Source organism: Morone saxatilis, unplaced genomic scaffold (genome assembly GCF_004916995.1).
Source record: "Morone saxatilis isolate NCDOM2014 unplaced genomic scaffold, NCSU_SB_2.0 Contig8, whole genome shotgun sequence".
In the NCBI taxonomy this organism is placed as follows: Eukaryota; Metazoa; Chordata; class Actinopteri; family Moronidae; genus Morone; species Morone saxatilis.
The window spans coordinates 9,164,783-9,179,790 of record NW_023340257.1 but is presented as its reverse complement, the minus strand read 5'-3'; the positions used below and the strand labels follow the sequence as shown (position 1 = coordinate 9,179,790).

Sequence of the window (15,008 nt, the reverse complement as noted above, 5' to 3'; positions counted from 1 at the left end):
ATGACTCTTAGATGGCTGATGAAGAAGATTACAACAGCCAGCAGGTTATTATTAACTAAGTCCTATTTTAATCTTCCTTTGACCTACATTCGGGCTCTCAACCAAGGACAAGTGTATTACATTACAACTCCTTATCCCGCAATGCAAGTTCTTACTTTCTGTCTTACACCACTCTAGTTGTCCATGTTTTCCATTTGAATATGAAAATAAGAAACATTTCTGTAAATGTTAGAGCGGTCCTTACAGATTGGTCCCTCAGACTCCTCCAGGGGCCTCTGGTCCATGATGTGTCGGAACATGGGCAGCAGGAAGGCTATGGTTTTCCCGCTGCCAGTCTTAGCGATGCCAATGAGGTCTCTGCCCGTCATGATGGCAGGGATTGCCTGGGATTGGATGGGGGTGGGCTTCTCGTAGCCGTGCCTGGGTACATTTGGGAGGAAGAAATGAACACAAATATGATGGTTTAAGGTCAGAGAGAATCAAATGTCATGTACAATCTGAATATGACCAAAGGAAGGGAAATGCTATTAGTTTTACATACATATCAAAAGGGTAAGACTAAATGGGATATGAGTGGTTATACTTTTTAAAAAGGTCATTTTCTTAACAGTGTTTTAACAGAGACATGCCGGCGTCTTCATATCCAGCTGAATTTGAACAAATGTATTTAATACTTTAAAAATGGGAGCTGCTCTGAATCTAAATCAGTGATCGAGCCATTTACACACAAGATGACTGCCTAACTGTCTTTTCATAAAACTGATCATCATCTTTTTTAAACTCCATTGGAAAGATCATTATTAAATTACTATATTGCCCTCAAAAGCCTTCCTAGTCCATCATACTGATAGTCAAGATCAGTCAGACTCACTTTTTCAGAGCACCGAGGATCTTCATAGACACCCCACACTGCACCCAGGTCTTGATGGGTTTGGGACAGCCTTTCCCTTTAACGATAATCCCTTCCAGTTCCAGCCTGTACGCATTCACATCTGTTAAAACCAGCCAAACAGAGAGATGTTAGATGGGTTAGTGAAAGATATTTGGAAGACTAAAAGGTAGTAATATAAGTTTTTAAGAAATAGATGTGGTGATAAACATACAGGGAATAACATACAAATTTAAATCTCATGTGTTCAGATTACTGACCTTCCTGCGTCATCCTCGCAAGTTCAGGGACCTCCACATAGAAGTTTTTGCGGTACGGCTCGTACTGGATCTTCCCGTGGTCAACAGGCTCTAGGATCTTCCTCTGTTTGGTCTGGAAGCCCGTCAGAGCCGTCTGCAGATCCACCTCCTCCTCCTCTGATGAGTACTGTCAAACACACGTCACATTTTGGATAGTTAGCTGTGTGTTCCATCGGGAGAAACATTTTTTTGCCCAACTTCAGTCCAAATTAGGATCTGTATTTCATTAATAAAACAATACGAAAACTCAAATATTTTTCTGAAGGGTACTTGAGGGGAAATTTTGCAGTTCTGGCTGATGAAAGACAATCTGATTTTGTTCATACAGCAGCTGTTATTGTAGACTCTTCATATAAAGCAGGTCTAGACCATACTCTTTATAATATGTAGTATATATATAATATATGACTGCTAGTGTTTTAAATGTATACGTGCATGTAACATGTAACACTGCAAATATGTGACATACATTTTTACACTATGAATGATTGTTTACATAATGTTGAACTGAAGGCTAACATGAAAGCTTTATCATTATTGACACATTATTTCTATGATTCAAGCTAAATATTTTTTTCAAAAAAAGAAACATTTCAACACTTAATCAAATTTAGCAGTAAGATGCTTTGTGCATTTATGAATACTAAGTCACTAAGCATAATTAATTCTTCACTGCAGCACAGGAATGTGCTCCTGAAAGAAGAGCAACAGAGCTGAAGGCTATAATGAAGCGGGGATATTCAGGACTTTGAGAGGTTACGACAAGCTAACATTTACCCAAGCGAGTTTCACTGTGGCTTGAACGTCTGTCTGGGACAGCTTATGTCACCAAGAATAACAATCAGGAGACACGTGTTTCTCTGGCCCAGTGAGAATTGTGATCCTAGCACTGCTTTTGCAATAGAAGATAATTACGACGGACTTGACCACAGAATTGGCTGTTTATAAACTGCCTATTGATTATCAGTCCTCGTTCAGCCTTTTACTAGTCTACATTGACAAAGATGAATGATTCTTAAATTGAGATGAAATCTAATCATCGGTTAGCTGTTTTAACCAGAAAAAACTATTGTTTCCACTTGAGTTTGATCAGCAGAGCCTGCAGTAGAGAGACACACAACAGACAAGGGGGGGTTACCAAAGGCAGAAAAGCAGAGAAGCGACTCATGAATTGACCGCGCAGCTAATCCTTGGGTTCCCTTGGGGCTGAGCTTGAGTACCTCTGTCTTGCCGTTCAAGGGGGAAACACTAACTGCTGTGTCAAACCGAGCTTTGAATTCTGCATTAATTGATATTGAATTTTCAGACTCTCTGCTGTTTTCATCCCAGCAGCATTACTTATCGAGCTGAGCTCTCCGCCGTGTCAACACCAGACACCATGTTTATAATCTTTGTACTACAAGCTGGTGACATTTTTTTTTAAAAAGATGTCTACATTGTCAAAGTGGAAGCACGGACCGATGTGATCTGCCTTCAAGAGCTGGAAGGAATATTGTAATTGTGACGACAGAGAACGTGCAGCTCAACTAAGCAATAAAATAAGTCACGTTTTCTTGATTTTAGTCAGAGATACTTACTTGATAGGAACTGATCATTCAGAGTAAATGGATACAGACACATTGTTTATGTCTGGAGGGAAAAAGGAGGTTTCATTAGCACCAATTAAAAAAAGTGCTTCTTTTCACAACTTATTTAAAAAATATTCCTACTTCTTTTAACCTGCGAATGCAGCACATAGTGACTTTTAACTTGTAAAATGCAAACGTCAGTGAAAATAGGTATTGCATTGGCATCCATTTACTTTTCATCCATTTAGGTGATCACTTTAAAGCAGCAATTTAGTTTAGTTCTTAATTATTTATGTGCTGTACATGTTTAACTAACCATTTTGAAACTTATTAAGTCCAATTTAATGTTTCTGAGAAATCACATGGATTCATCATCTTGACAAAGGCTTTCAGTTCTGAGGCCATATTTTCATCAATTTTTATGCAACAGGAGTCAGTGGCTGAACGTGACAGTGAAGGATCATTCTCCTCAGTTTGAGGATTCATCTCCTCCTCGACACACACAGCGGATTATCAAATCTATTACCACTGGCAGCACTTTCAGTGTCTCTGTCTGCACCTAATGCGAGTGTAATATCTGCTGTCAGAGTGCCATTCTGGATCATCTCAAATGTGCTTTCAGCGAGAAGGAGAAGAATTTATTTGTTTGCGGGAATAGTAGGTTACATGCTACTATGTCTGGCTGAATAGATTTACTTTCTTCAGACATGACTTTGCTGCATGTTGCCAACTTTATCTATAGTTTAGATGAAATGGGTTCATAAGTGACATGATAAGACCGTCCTTGGTTGGCTGTCTTTCAAAATGTCTTTTAAAAGCTCTGAAGCCCAGTGAAAGCTGGGACGTCTTATTGATTTTTACTGCTTAAAACCAGTTGAGCCATGAGAGGGATTTGTGGAAGTGGAGGACGAGATGCATTAAAGGACTTTTAGACCTTGAGACAAGAGAGACAGATTGAGGAAAGTAAAGTGAAACTCAGTATTAAAGTGTATTACAAAGTATGTGGACATCTGTTTGAGCTTAAGAGCTGCTGTGTGGGATGTATTTGGGACAAATATTTCCCTTGTTGCACATTTGGACTTTAAGGTTCAAAAGCACATCTTGGAGACCCAAAGTCAACACCATATTTTCTGGAAAAAAAGGTTTGCTTTTTTTCAGCAAATACATATCAAATCAAAGTAATATTTTTTGTTCTATGTTAAGGGGTCATTTTTTCAGAAAGTGATTATTTTGAGCTGTTTGTAATGTAATTATAGTTGGAAGAAATAAGGCCTGAAAATCAGAGATGACAATGAAACGACTGACAGCTCATCGTGTTAGACACTGAGAGCTCCTTAACAGCTGTTATTGTACGCGTGCAAAAAAGAAAGTCTTTAAAATGGTGAAATACTGCCTTGGTGCTGAGAGAATCAGCTAATTTATCAATATATCAACATAACATTTGTAGATGGCTATCTTGATTATAATCAGTGAGTCATTCCTGTTATCTATAAAGCAAAAAAAAACATCTCTTGGTCACAACTGCTCAAATGTGGTCGTTTGCTGATTTTTTAAACTCTAATATCACAATAAAATCAGTTTTTATTAAGTTTTGAAAGATTTTTGATTTTGAGAAATATAATTTAAACTGCTTTGATTATGAGAGAAAAGTTGTGATATGATTATGATGATGGAATTAGTTATTAGTTGATGCTCTAATTGGTTTTCTTATTATAATAAAATGTAGATGCTTTACATTGTGTGTACTGTATTATGTGTTTAAAATTAGACTACACCATAGAAGCCCCTTCTCTGTTTTTTACCCTTTACACTCAGCACTCCAAATGAAAGCTCTTGTTTGGGCTCTCAAGTCACCAAATGTTTCTTATCTGAGTTAAGATGCTTGCAGGTTACTTGAATGTTCTCTTATGAACTATACGAAAATACAAACACCACAGACATACGTAATTCAAAACCATCAGCCTGTTTAACAAGTGAATGCAACTGAAAATTAAAATAAGCAATTACGGTAAGTTTGTGCCCGGCATGAAAGACATGACCTGTGTTACACGGGAAGAGCCTGCTGTGCTTGACTCTCTGCAAATGAGTCACAACACAAGAAAGAACAAAACATGTATCTTATGCGTCATGGATTGACCTCTAAGTTTGATACCTTAGATGTTTACAGAGAAAATCGGCCATCTTTTCTGAGATAAACAGAAAGGAAGTAGAATCCCTGTATGTTTCAATGTCACAAAATTAAACCAAAAGAATAAAGTATTTACAGGATTTTTCATTATATCATTTTCTTATTTTACTTTCATCCACCTTGTTATATCACTTCTAAAACCTTCTAAAAAAGCAACTTAACCCATATTTCAGATTTGTTAGGACTGAGGCAGTGCTGTTGCTCCAGTGGCTATGACATATAAGAATAAGACATCCACCATTTAAAGCTGGAGTATCTGGAATCAGAGTTGCATGTTTTCAAAAGATATATCTTTAGTTCAGTCTTTGACTGTGTGTAAAAGTGTGTTAAGAGTGTACGAATGTGTGTATGTGCATATTGGTCCTGCCAGTGTTTGTGTCTCTATAGTTCAAAGTCAAAAGTCAAGAAAATATCAACGACCCCTAAGTCCTTGAAACGCCAGAGGGGCAGCTAAGCGTGAGAGAGACTGCAGCGATCAATACACAAATACACATGAAGGACCGGTTCTGTATTGATTGCCGCTGTGTGCTTGGTTTTTCAGTGTGTGTGTCAACTTTTATTTTGCTTTGGGGAGGAAGCGTCTGTGTAACCTACTTGGACGTGGTCGCACATTTGAAGAAAACAAAACAGAAAACGTGGGACGTTCAAAGACCCACAGAGGAAATGTGTGGTTTTAGCAACTCTTTCTAGCACTGAATGCTTCTGAAACAGCAGTATGGTGTGAATTTACTAACAATATATGACAGAATAAGACAAATTCATTATGGCTATAATTGAGTACAGTAAAGCTAATTAAAAAGTGTGTAGAAAATGGGCCATCTTCTTTTTGAGAGCTTGTCGCTAGCTAATTATAAAAGGATGACTTTGATCTCTAAGGTGAGCCAATTTGAAATTACGCCTGTGCCTGTTTGAGATGGGGGGAGGAGGTGCTGTTGGCGTAGCAGTTTCCACTTTGTTCTTTCACAATGCTCTACAAGCTTACATAAAGAAATGGAACAGTTTCCATCTGTGTTGTCCTGCATGGATAAGCAGATGATTATTTCACATATGATAGCATCATACCAAAGGATTATGAAGTGTTACCCTTTAATATTCCTGTCAGTGTGGTCTGTTTGTATAGTATGATGTAAAGCTGTAGTGAGCCTGTGCTGCCCCAGCTGTTGCAGGGACAGTCTGTGTTGTGCTTGGACTCATAAGGTCAGTGAACATATGGAGCATATGGCCGAAATACAAGACATCTGGACCCCTACCATATTGACCAATGTCACAGAAGACCACTGAAAGGCTTGAGCCTCTGAGGATGTTTGAAAGTACATTGACTCGATCATGCATGTAAGGGCAGTGTTGGCTTTTCTTAAGTACTTTTATTTCACTACATTGTAGTTTAACAAGGAAATATTGTATTTTACTGCATTAATGTAAAAGCTATAGTTACTAGTTAGTTTGCAGATTATGATTTTAGACACATCTCACATGATCAGTTTATGACAAGCTACATGTATTTTTGATGTATTGTTAAAACTACTCAACAATATATACTTTAAATTCTGTAATAAAAGCTGATATTCAAATAATGGCTAAAATAATCTAACACAGCACAAACAAACAAAGCCCAGTTGGTAATAAAGTGCAGTTAAAAACATTGAGGAGAGGTGGAATTAGCTAACATGGTAGATTTAAAATAATGTAGCCCATATTTTCCACATTTCTATATTTGTGATTCCTATATTTATCTGGTGGCAGCTTAACAGTGTTGGAAAAAAGTGACAGTAAATAATTTGTGATTGAAATGGAAATAACAGTAGTGCTGTCAGAGAAACTCATAGCAGAAGAGTGGTGAGTGTGACATGACTCTGTTGTTTTACTGATGGTATAAGTGTTGAGGAAAAGTACATTATGTCATGTTATGTATGAATTTAACAAGACAACAGGTAAACACAAAGTGGCGTTTTCGGCAAATTAAAACAAGGGTATGATAAATTATGACTATAAAACACACACCTGGTTGTCTCTGCACTATATAATTAAACATTTACACAAGTAAAATTAAGTGCATCTCTAACAGCTGAAACATGAAAGTTCTTCCTAAACATCACTGCATCAGTAATAATAATCCAATAATTTAATACATAGAACAATATAACACAGTAAAATAGGCCCTTCTACATATATATATTGCTCTTAATTCTTCTGTACATTTCTTTATTCAACCTTTTGAATTAACATTTACCTTTGTATTTTTAAAATGTGGTATTGTCCCTTTCCTAAAGTAAAGCATATAAATACTCAATATAACCCACTTCTTTTCCCTTCATAAAGAATAAACATCAACAACAACACTGAACGTCCCCTGACTCAGAATGTCTCTAGTGCAGTTTGTATTTTAAATAGCATGATGCAGCTAAGCGGAAAAAAAGTTTTATTCAATTGTATCCACTTGATAAACATTCAATCTTGTTCCGTTATCTTTACAATAAACTCCTCCATCCTCCAGCCTCACTGTTATCAGGTAAACAGCTTTCGTAGCATCACTGAGGTGCATCACAGTTGCATGTACTTGTACCTACCCACTTCAAAATGAGTCCCAGTGAATATGAATATATCTCTCTGCGGCTGTCCTTGAGCCTGTGAGAGGTTGTCTCTAAAGACTACTGTGTGCTGGGGGTATGCAGAGTGGGCGAGAGTCAAAAGCACCGTTACTCCCACCTCACCCACTTTAAGAGCTCTCTCTCTCTCCCCCTATCTCTCTCTACATTGAGGGGCACGCTTCAGACACGCTGGGAAAGCAGTTTTTCCAGGCATCAAATTAATTGTCAAGGTCAGACAACAAAGGAGTGCTTTGTATGTGTGTGTGTGTGTGTGTAATGCAGGCTGTGTGTACTTTCTTTCACTTTCTCTTTTTATTAAGTGAATAGAAAGGTAGACCTAAATCCTACAGGCAGTGAAAAATTACTTTCCTGCAGCACAGTGTTTTAACTCTGGATCCCATTAATTGCTCTTGGTGAATAATGTTGCTGAACGGTGACACTGTTTAGTAGGCCAATTAATTTTTTTCAAACAGGGTCAGTGGCTGCGTGAGCCTCGTATAAAGCATCCTTCAACCACAAATAATGGGGTTTTTTCCAAGGTGCTTTCCAGGTTCCAGTTTAGGACACGTCTAAGTTAGACTATGAACACAGATTATTTGTTAGTCTTTGCACGGACTGTTTAAGACTGTTTAAGAAAAAAATCATTATTTGTGATTTCTTTCCCTTCTTTACATTTTCGTACTCGTGTATTTCCAGTGCCACAGCAGCCTAGCTGACACACACATCAATGCCTTTTTTGACCTTTTCATATCGAATGTTTGTAAAGTTTCTAAAGGTGCAGAGCCATCAAGATCCCCCGAGGATCTATAGGCTAAAGGGGAATACAAGAAGTCAACTAGGCAGCTATACCACAAGGTTGCATGCTACTTGTATTTTGTATTTGACTGTTTTAAAATATTTATCATTAGTTACTAATACTTGGAATTTCAACCATACTTGAATACAAAAATACCAAACTGACCCTCATTACACTGATAATTACAAAATCTAAGCTAAAACACAATCTGAATATTTAATACATACAACATAATACTACAATAGTCTTTGTTTCTAATCATATAGAGCGACATACCAAACAAAACAAGCATTTTTATGCTGCTGTGAATCTGATAAAATCAAACTGAAAAATGAATAAAGAATCTTGGCGACAAAAAGATGCAACTGGCGCTGTGAGGTTTTGTTTTGCTTTGCATTGGAGTTTTAATGGTGCTTTGTTCAGAAAAGAAAGGGCAGGTGTGAAATGAATTATGCATTTAATTCATGAAACGACTGATTCACTGGGCTGAACAGTCGGTCAGACAGCTCTCTCTCACTGACTCCCTCCGATATTGAATCAACATAGTATAATAACCTAACCAGGGTCGACCTGAGCCAACAGTGCTGCATATACTGCAAACAGTTGGGAAACAGTTTGTTATAGATGCTCAACAATGGCCCAACAATGGCCAGCTACCTGACAGCCTAGCTCTAAAAGAAACTGAAATGGCATGACAGAGCTCATTAAAAACATTGCCATGCACAAGTACAAGAATATTGTGTAGCTGTTGTCTCAGAAAAAAGAAAAATTCTGACTTTGGTTAGTATTTCTAATAAGAAATGTGATCTTAAAAAATTAAAAAAACTTTCTTTAGAAAGACTTTAAAGCCATTACTACTCTACTGGCTAGTTTTTTCCAATTATGTATACATTTATTGAGCAGTACAGCGCACACTATTTTATCAAGTCAAAATAGCTCATTCGTCTTGCTTCTATGTCAAAGTGTGATCTGGTGCTGAGTCAGGGCGACAAAATCACTGCTATGATTTAGAGGAGGTGAAAGCAGGGAAGATATTAGTTTTCTCGTTGAGGCCTTTATTTGCTTTGCTGTGATAGGTTTAATGACAGAAGGTTCAACAATAAACATGATTTGTAATGCACTCAGTGCATGGAGCTGATCTTTATTTCCCCCAGGACAGAACTGATACAGGCAGTCTATCTCTGTTCAGGGAGGCAGTCATCAGAGAGTTGGATTTACAGAAGCTGATGGTCATCTTAGTTTTTTCTCCTGGAGTCTGTATTATTTTACCCAGCTGAGTCAGGACATTGAAGCTGAGAGCAACCCTGAGCGTGAAACAAACCGAACTACTAGCAAAGTTGATCAGACATGCTAAAAATCTCACATTGCACTCAATCAATCAAGTCATGAGTCATTACAAATAATAATGTACAAGCTCAGAATAAATGGCACATTTCTTTAACTCACTCACTGTGACTCGAGGGTATCACATATGAAGACAAAGACAAATTTACTCATTCAAATGCTTGTTATGAAATGTTCTCTATGTCATGTATACAGTGACATGCTACTTTGAACTCTTGACGGATCATGATGGGATCTGATGGATGGAAAGCCCTGAGGCCAGGTTGTGTGTGTGTGTGTGTGTCGTCCTTCAGAACCTGTTACTGTCAGTCATGTGTCATGTGGCTTTTAAAGCTCATTCTTAGGTACATGAAACCACATATACTGTAAACTGTGGTCCACTTCCCTTACATCCTTACATCCTTTCACTTCAATCATTCTCTGTCAGTCTTTCAGTCTCCGCTAACATACTGTTGTTTACAGCAAGTATACAGCGTGTGTACAGCTGTTGAAAAATGGTGGTAAAGTCCAAGTTTTAAGTGCTTCATTTAGGGGCTCTTATATAGAATTTAATGTCACATAATAAAGACATTTTAAAGTTTTTTTTTGCAGTATTATATTTTTGTGTGTACCTTGTGCTCCAGATGTCTTGTTGTTGCCAGCAGCTGCTCCAGATCCTTGTCTCTGCAATGCAAAAACAACAAAACAGACAAAATGAATCAGATGGACCTTTCTTTTCACAGTACATTTTCTTCAAACCACTTCACCACGACAATAAACGACTTCCCACAATCCTGTCATCATATCCAAATGAGTTGAATATTGTACTGCTCTGCGCCCTTTACTAATTAAGTCTTGTCCTCATGACTGTTCTGACATCGACTGGGGGCTAAGCTGCCACCTAATCTGCCAGTGCGCTCTCCAAAAGTCTCCACTTTGGAGTATTTTAGCCAGCGGGGTTCACTGGCTTTGACCACATGAGCTAGGCAGAGGAAACCCTGCAGGCTGAAGCCTTGTGACAGTAAAAATGCCCCAAAGACAATGTACAGTATGACCAGGAGTGAAACAATGTCAGAGGTGTTGCTGTTTACTACAGCTTGGCACTGTTACCAGGGCTCCAAATTCTAAAAATTTCCAGTGTCCCACAACTGCCACAAATTCTAACAACCATTGTCCCAAATTAAAGGGTTATGATTACTGTGATTAGACAGTGATTACTCTAAGCAGCATGCAAATTACAATATATTTGAATATATTATAACATTAAGCAAATTACCTAGTTTACACTGTATATATGTTGTATTGTGCTCATTTTGTAGAGTGAATAAAGTGGAAGAGTTACAGTATGTCAACTGTCAAATGTGTGTTTTCATAAAACATGCTATACTTAGGTTTTTTTGTACAGATACAGCCACCTAGAATTCCCTTGCTTATCTGAATTGAATGAAGGGATATATCTGTGTGACAGCCGGCTGGGGGCAGCGATTCTGAATGGCTGGTACTGTAACTTTCACAATAAGATAAAAGTCATAGAGCAATAAAAAATGTGTCTTTAATCATTAAATAAATCCTAAGTGATACAGTGAGAGTGTACTTTAATGGAGGGTAAACTTAATCTATAATAATTTTACACAGCCTTTATTTATTAAACATATACCCAGTGGCATATAAATCACATCAAAAATAGCAAAAAGCAATTTTAGAAAGAGAAAAAAGACACAACTCAAACAAAGCAACTGTGAGAATTTAAATTGATTATATAGCTTGGTTCTTCTTGGTCACATGCTTATAATCGCATTCACTCTCTCATTTGAATTCACACCACATCACAAGATACAGAGGTGTAAAAAATGGGCAGACTGATGGATATAAATTACAAAACCACCTACGGTACAAAATAACCAAACATCTCCTCTACACAGCCAGAAGTCTCACCAGGTGCTCAACAAATGACTTCTCAGATGTGATGTTTTGTAACAGTACATAGCCACACTTAGCTGATATAACATAATCATTACACTCTTACATACTAATGCAGCAACATTTATCTGAATGTCAACTTTCATTATCCTACAGCCATTTACTTGTTATGCTATATTACCTCTGTATTCCAAACACACTCGCTTTCCTCTTATTAAACTGCAAATAGGCACAGCTCTCCAGAGAAATAACACACAGAGTGGCTGTGTTAATGTATGTTTCCCATTTCTTCCGACATGTGTCTGAGTTTGCAAAAAATAGAGTAAATGCAAAGAGCTTCAACTCATAATGACATATCCATCGCCTGACTCCAGCCTGAATGTTAAATTGATGGTGAGTTACTTTACCCCACGTTGAAATAAATCCTTCTATCTCTACGCTGAGGTCTGCAGGGTTCAGGCAGGTGCCGACAGCATTAGAGGCGTGAAAAGCAGATATCGTGTTAGAGAGGAGTACAGGAGACACTCTTTCACAATGAGCAGATTAGGGAAAGCTATTCTTGGAACCATATTATAGTCCTGCTTTTAATATGCAGCAGAGCCAGAGTGAGAGGGGTATCACAGGGGATGATAAAGGAGCCAGAGAAAGTATGTATGGCAAAGAAAAGGAGCATGGATGGATTTAGGGAAAGGATGTAAGGAGGAAGGGCTGAGGTGAGAAGTTATATCATCATACATCAAGTGTCTTATTAATCACACTTTAAGGTGGCACTGTGGAGACATGTTCTGCTGAAAAGATGCATTTTTATGCATTCTATGAGAATCTGGAGTGCAGAACACGCTTGTGAATTTACCATTGCTTGCTTATGATATAATTATTCAATAATTGTAAACATACTGTAGTTTTCAGAAAAATAACTGTCAAATTGCATTTTGTATCAAGTCATTTTTATCTTGTTTTCTTTCTTCTTAAGTAATGATTTGCCGTACATCTGAGAAGATGGATACTACTATCATGTCTGTCTACACAGCACATGGGTTTCTCATAACACTATCATGATGGCTTATATAGACATTTTCAGTATTTAGAAATAAAGCAACTTTATGGAAACAAGTAAAATTACTGTTTTGTGTGACATCCATCCTGGCATTTCTTTCAACAATTACATGCGTAACAACACAACACAATGCATTTTCCATCCAATCAGTCAGCTATCATCTACAACCAAGTCCCACACTGAAACTCTAAGCACATGTCAAACTGATCACCAAAGCATTGATCATGGAGTCTGAAAAACGTTCTATCCCCCACAATGGCGCATCTCAGTGATGACATTGCTCGCTTGTCTGCCAGTTAGCTTGTCTTAGCATAAAGACTGGAAACAGGAAGAAACAGCTAGCCTGGCTCTGTCTGAAGCTACCAAATTATGCCTACTAGCTCCTCAAAAGATCCCTAGGGATGAGCGAGTACACCATTATCTGTATCTGTTCAATCAAATCAAATATCTGCAGGGCTTAAACTGGAAGTGACTAACATTTAACACAGTTAAACACATTTAAACAGTTAATTTGAGTCTGAAATTGACATGGGTTGATAAGAAGTCGCTATATCTATTAGAAAACTATTTTCAGAACAGCTTCAGACTTTAGAGCAGTTTTTGATCCCAATACTAAGAAAACAATTTACAGAATTTTTTTTTTTATATAAAAGTTGCTATATTTAGTACAGATATTAAAACTTTACTCTGATAATCCTCATACTTGTACTCGTTTCAACTGAGTTCTTGCTCAACCCTAATAATTAACATGATATATTACATTCGTTTACCCCATACAAAAACTGAACTGCAAAAATGGCGTGTAAGTCGTTTCACAGTGAGTGATGTGCTGGTGGTTTATGCTAAGCTAAGCTCACTAGCTGCAGACTGTAGAGTCATATTTACCACACATTATGTCCTCTTATTCCCCTAAAAGGAGACAATAAACATGCATTTTTCCCAAAATATTTACTTGTTTTAAGATACAGAAACAAAATTTTCTCATGTCGTCTCACTGCACTTGTTGAACAAAATAAGATTTTAGGAGTCAATTATGGACATTAAAGAATTGATCAAATGGAGAGTTGTTGCAGTCAGTTCAGTGTTAATGCAGCTAAAACCCTGATAACATCAAGTGATTCTCTTGTTTGCTGCTCCTCCATATCAGCCCATGCTAATTAATTCGGCATTAGCTATCCCTGTTATGACTGATGTCCCTAGGCCTGTATTTGAGACCACCTTGGTGGCTCATTTATCTTGACAGCGACAACCAAAGAGCAGGTGGGATTCAGTGGAGGGAAGAAGTGTAAAAACACCACACTCAAACACTCTGTCACTGCCACAAACCTCACAAAAACATTCACTATGTACATACATTTAAACATGGACACCACAGAGGAAATGCTCCCCTATAGAAATGGCCATAAACTGTCCAAACTGCGCAGTGAAATTTGCTGTCATTAGTAATGTTTTTGTCAGGTTTATGATTTCCGTCTGAAAACACACACATTTGTAGAGGAAGGTGAAGTCTTATGAGTCCCCATACAATCAGTGTGTGTCAGTTTGAAGCTGGCTGTGTTTGTGCAGGGAAAAAAGAAAATCTCTCATATGAAAATATTGCAGGAATTACAGTGTCACCCTCCTTATCATCTGTTTGCACAGTGTATTTCCAGCTGGCAGACAGGTTGTCAGAATGTATTTTCATATGCACAGCCTGGGTCAGAGCTGTGATGATGAGCTTTTTTAAATTTTATTTTTTATTTTTTGTAGTGAAAACGCAAAGGAGGATGAGGAAAGGAGAGCAGGATCAATACCTCCCTGTGCAGTTAAGACGTACAAACATTGGCATTGGGAAGATAAATGACCAGAATCTGTCTGACTGCCTCCTCTTGTCTGGAGAAAAAAAAAGAAAATGGGTGGACAGAGGAAGAGTTAGGACTGCAGCAGTTAGGCTTCCTGTCTTGGCAGTTAAATACATTATTGAGGTAATGACCAAAAACCAACTGATCAGATCTTAATATGCTTACTTGACAAGATCTATACCACTCTCATGTCTGCTCTTTTTATAGGAAGCTACAGCCAGGTGACAGTTAGCTTAGCTTAGTATAAAGACTTGATAAGGGAGGAAACAGCTCACCTGACTTTGTCCAAAAGTTAAAAAAAACATTACCGGTTTTCTATTGCATACAGAAACTGAAGGGAAAAATCTAATTTAAGTTTTAAGAAAGGCTGTACTGGATAACTGGACTATTAAACTGTACATTTTATCTTTTTTATATATATATATTTATATAAATATTTATATATATGTTTATAAATGTGTAATTTATGTTGTATGTATATCTGGAGTTCGTAACGAAAGTAATTTCCCCCTGGGATTATTAAAGTATTTCTGATTCTG

The 15,008-nt window shown here is 37.5% G+C and overlaps 2 protein-coding genes across 2 annotated transcripts in view; both read right to left on the bottom strand.

Moving 5' to 3' along the window:
- Window positions 1–15,008, bottom strand: part of pcp4b (Purkinje cell protein 4b) — a 35,472-nt gene that overhangs the window by 1,971 nt on the left and 18,493 nt on the right. Inside the window, exon 2 of the mRNA XM_035680066.1 lies at window positions 10,284–10,335. Coding sequence (XP_035535959.1) covers window positions 10,284–10,335 — 52 coding nt within the window. The remainder of the gene's footprint in view (window positions 1–10,283; window positions 10,336–15,008) is intronic.
- LOC118341915 (probable ATP-dependent RNA helicase DDX46) lies at window positions 8–2,356 on the bottom strand. Its single transcript, XM_035680333.1, has 5 exons — window positions 2,327–2,356; window positions 1,150–1,315; window positions 872–992; window positions 245–420; window positions 8–15 (listed from the first exon to the last, which is right to left on the bottom strand). The coding sequence occupies exons 1-5, from the start codon at window positions 2,354–2,356 to the stop codon at window positions 8–10; spliced, it is 501 nt and encodes a 166-aa protein (XP_035536226.1).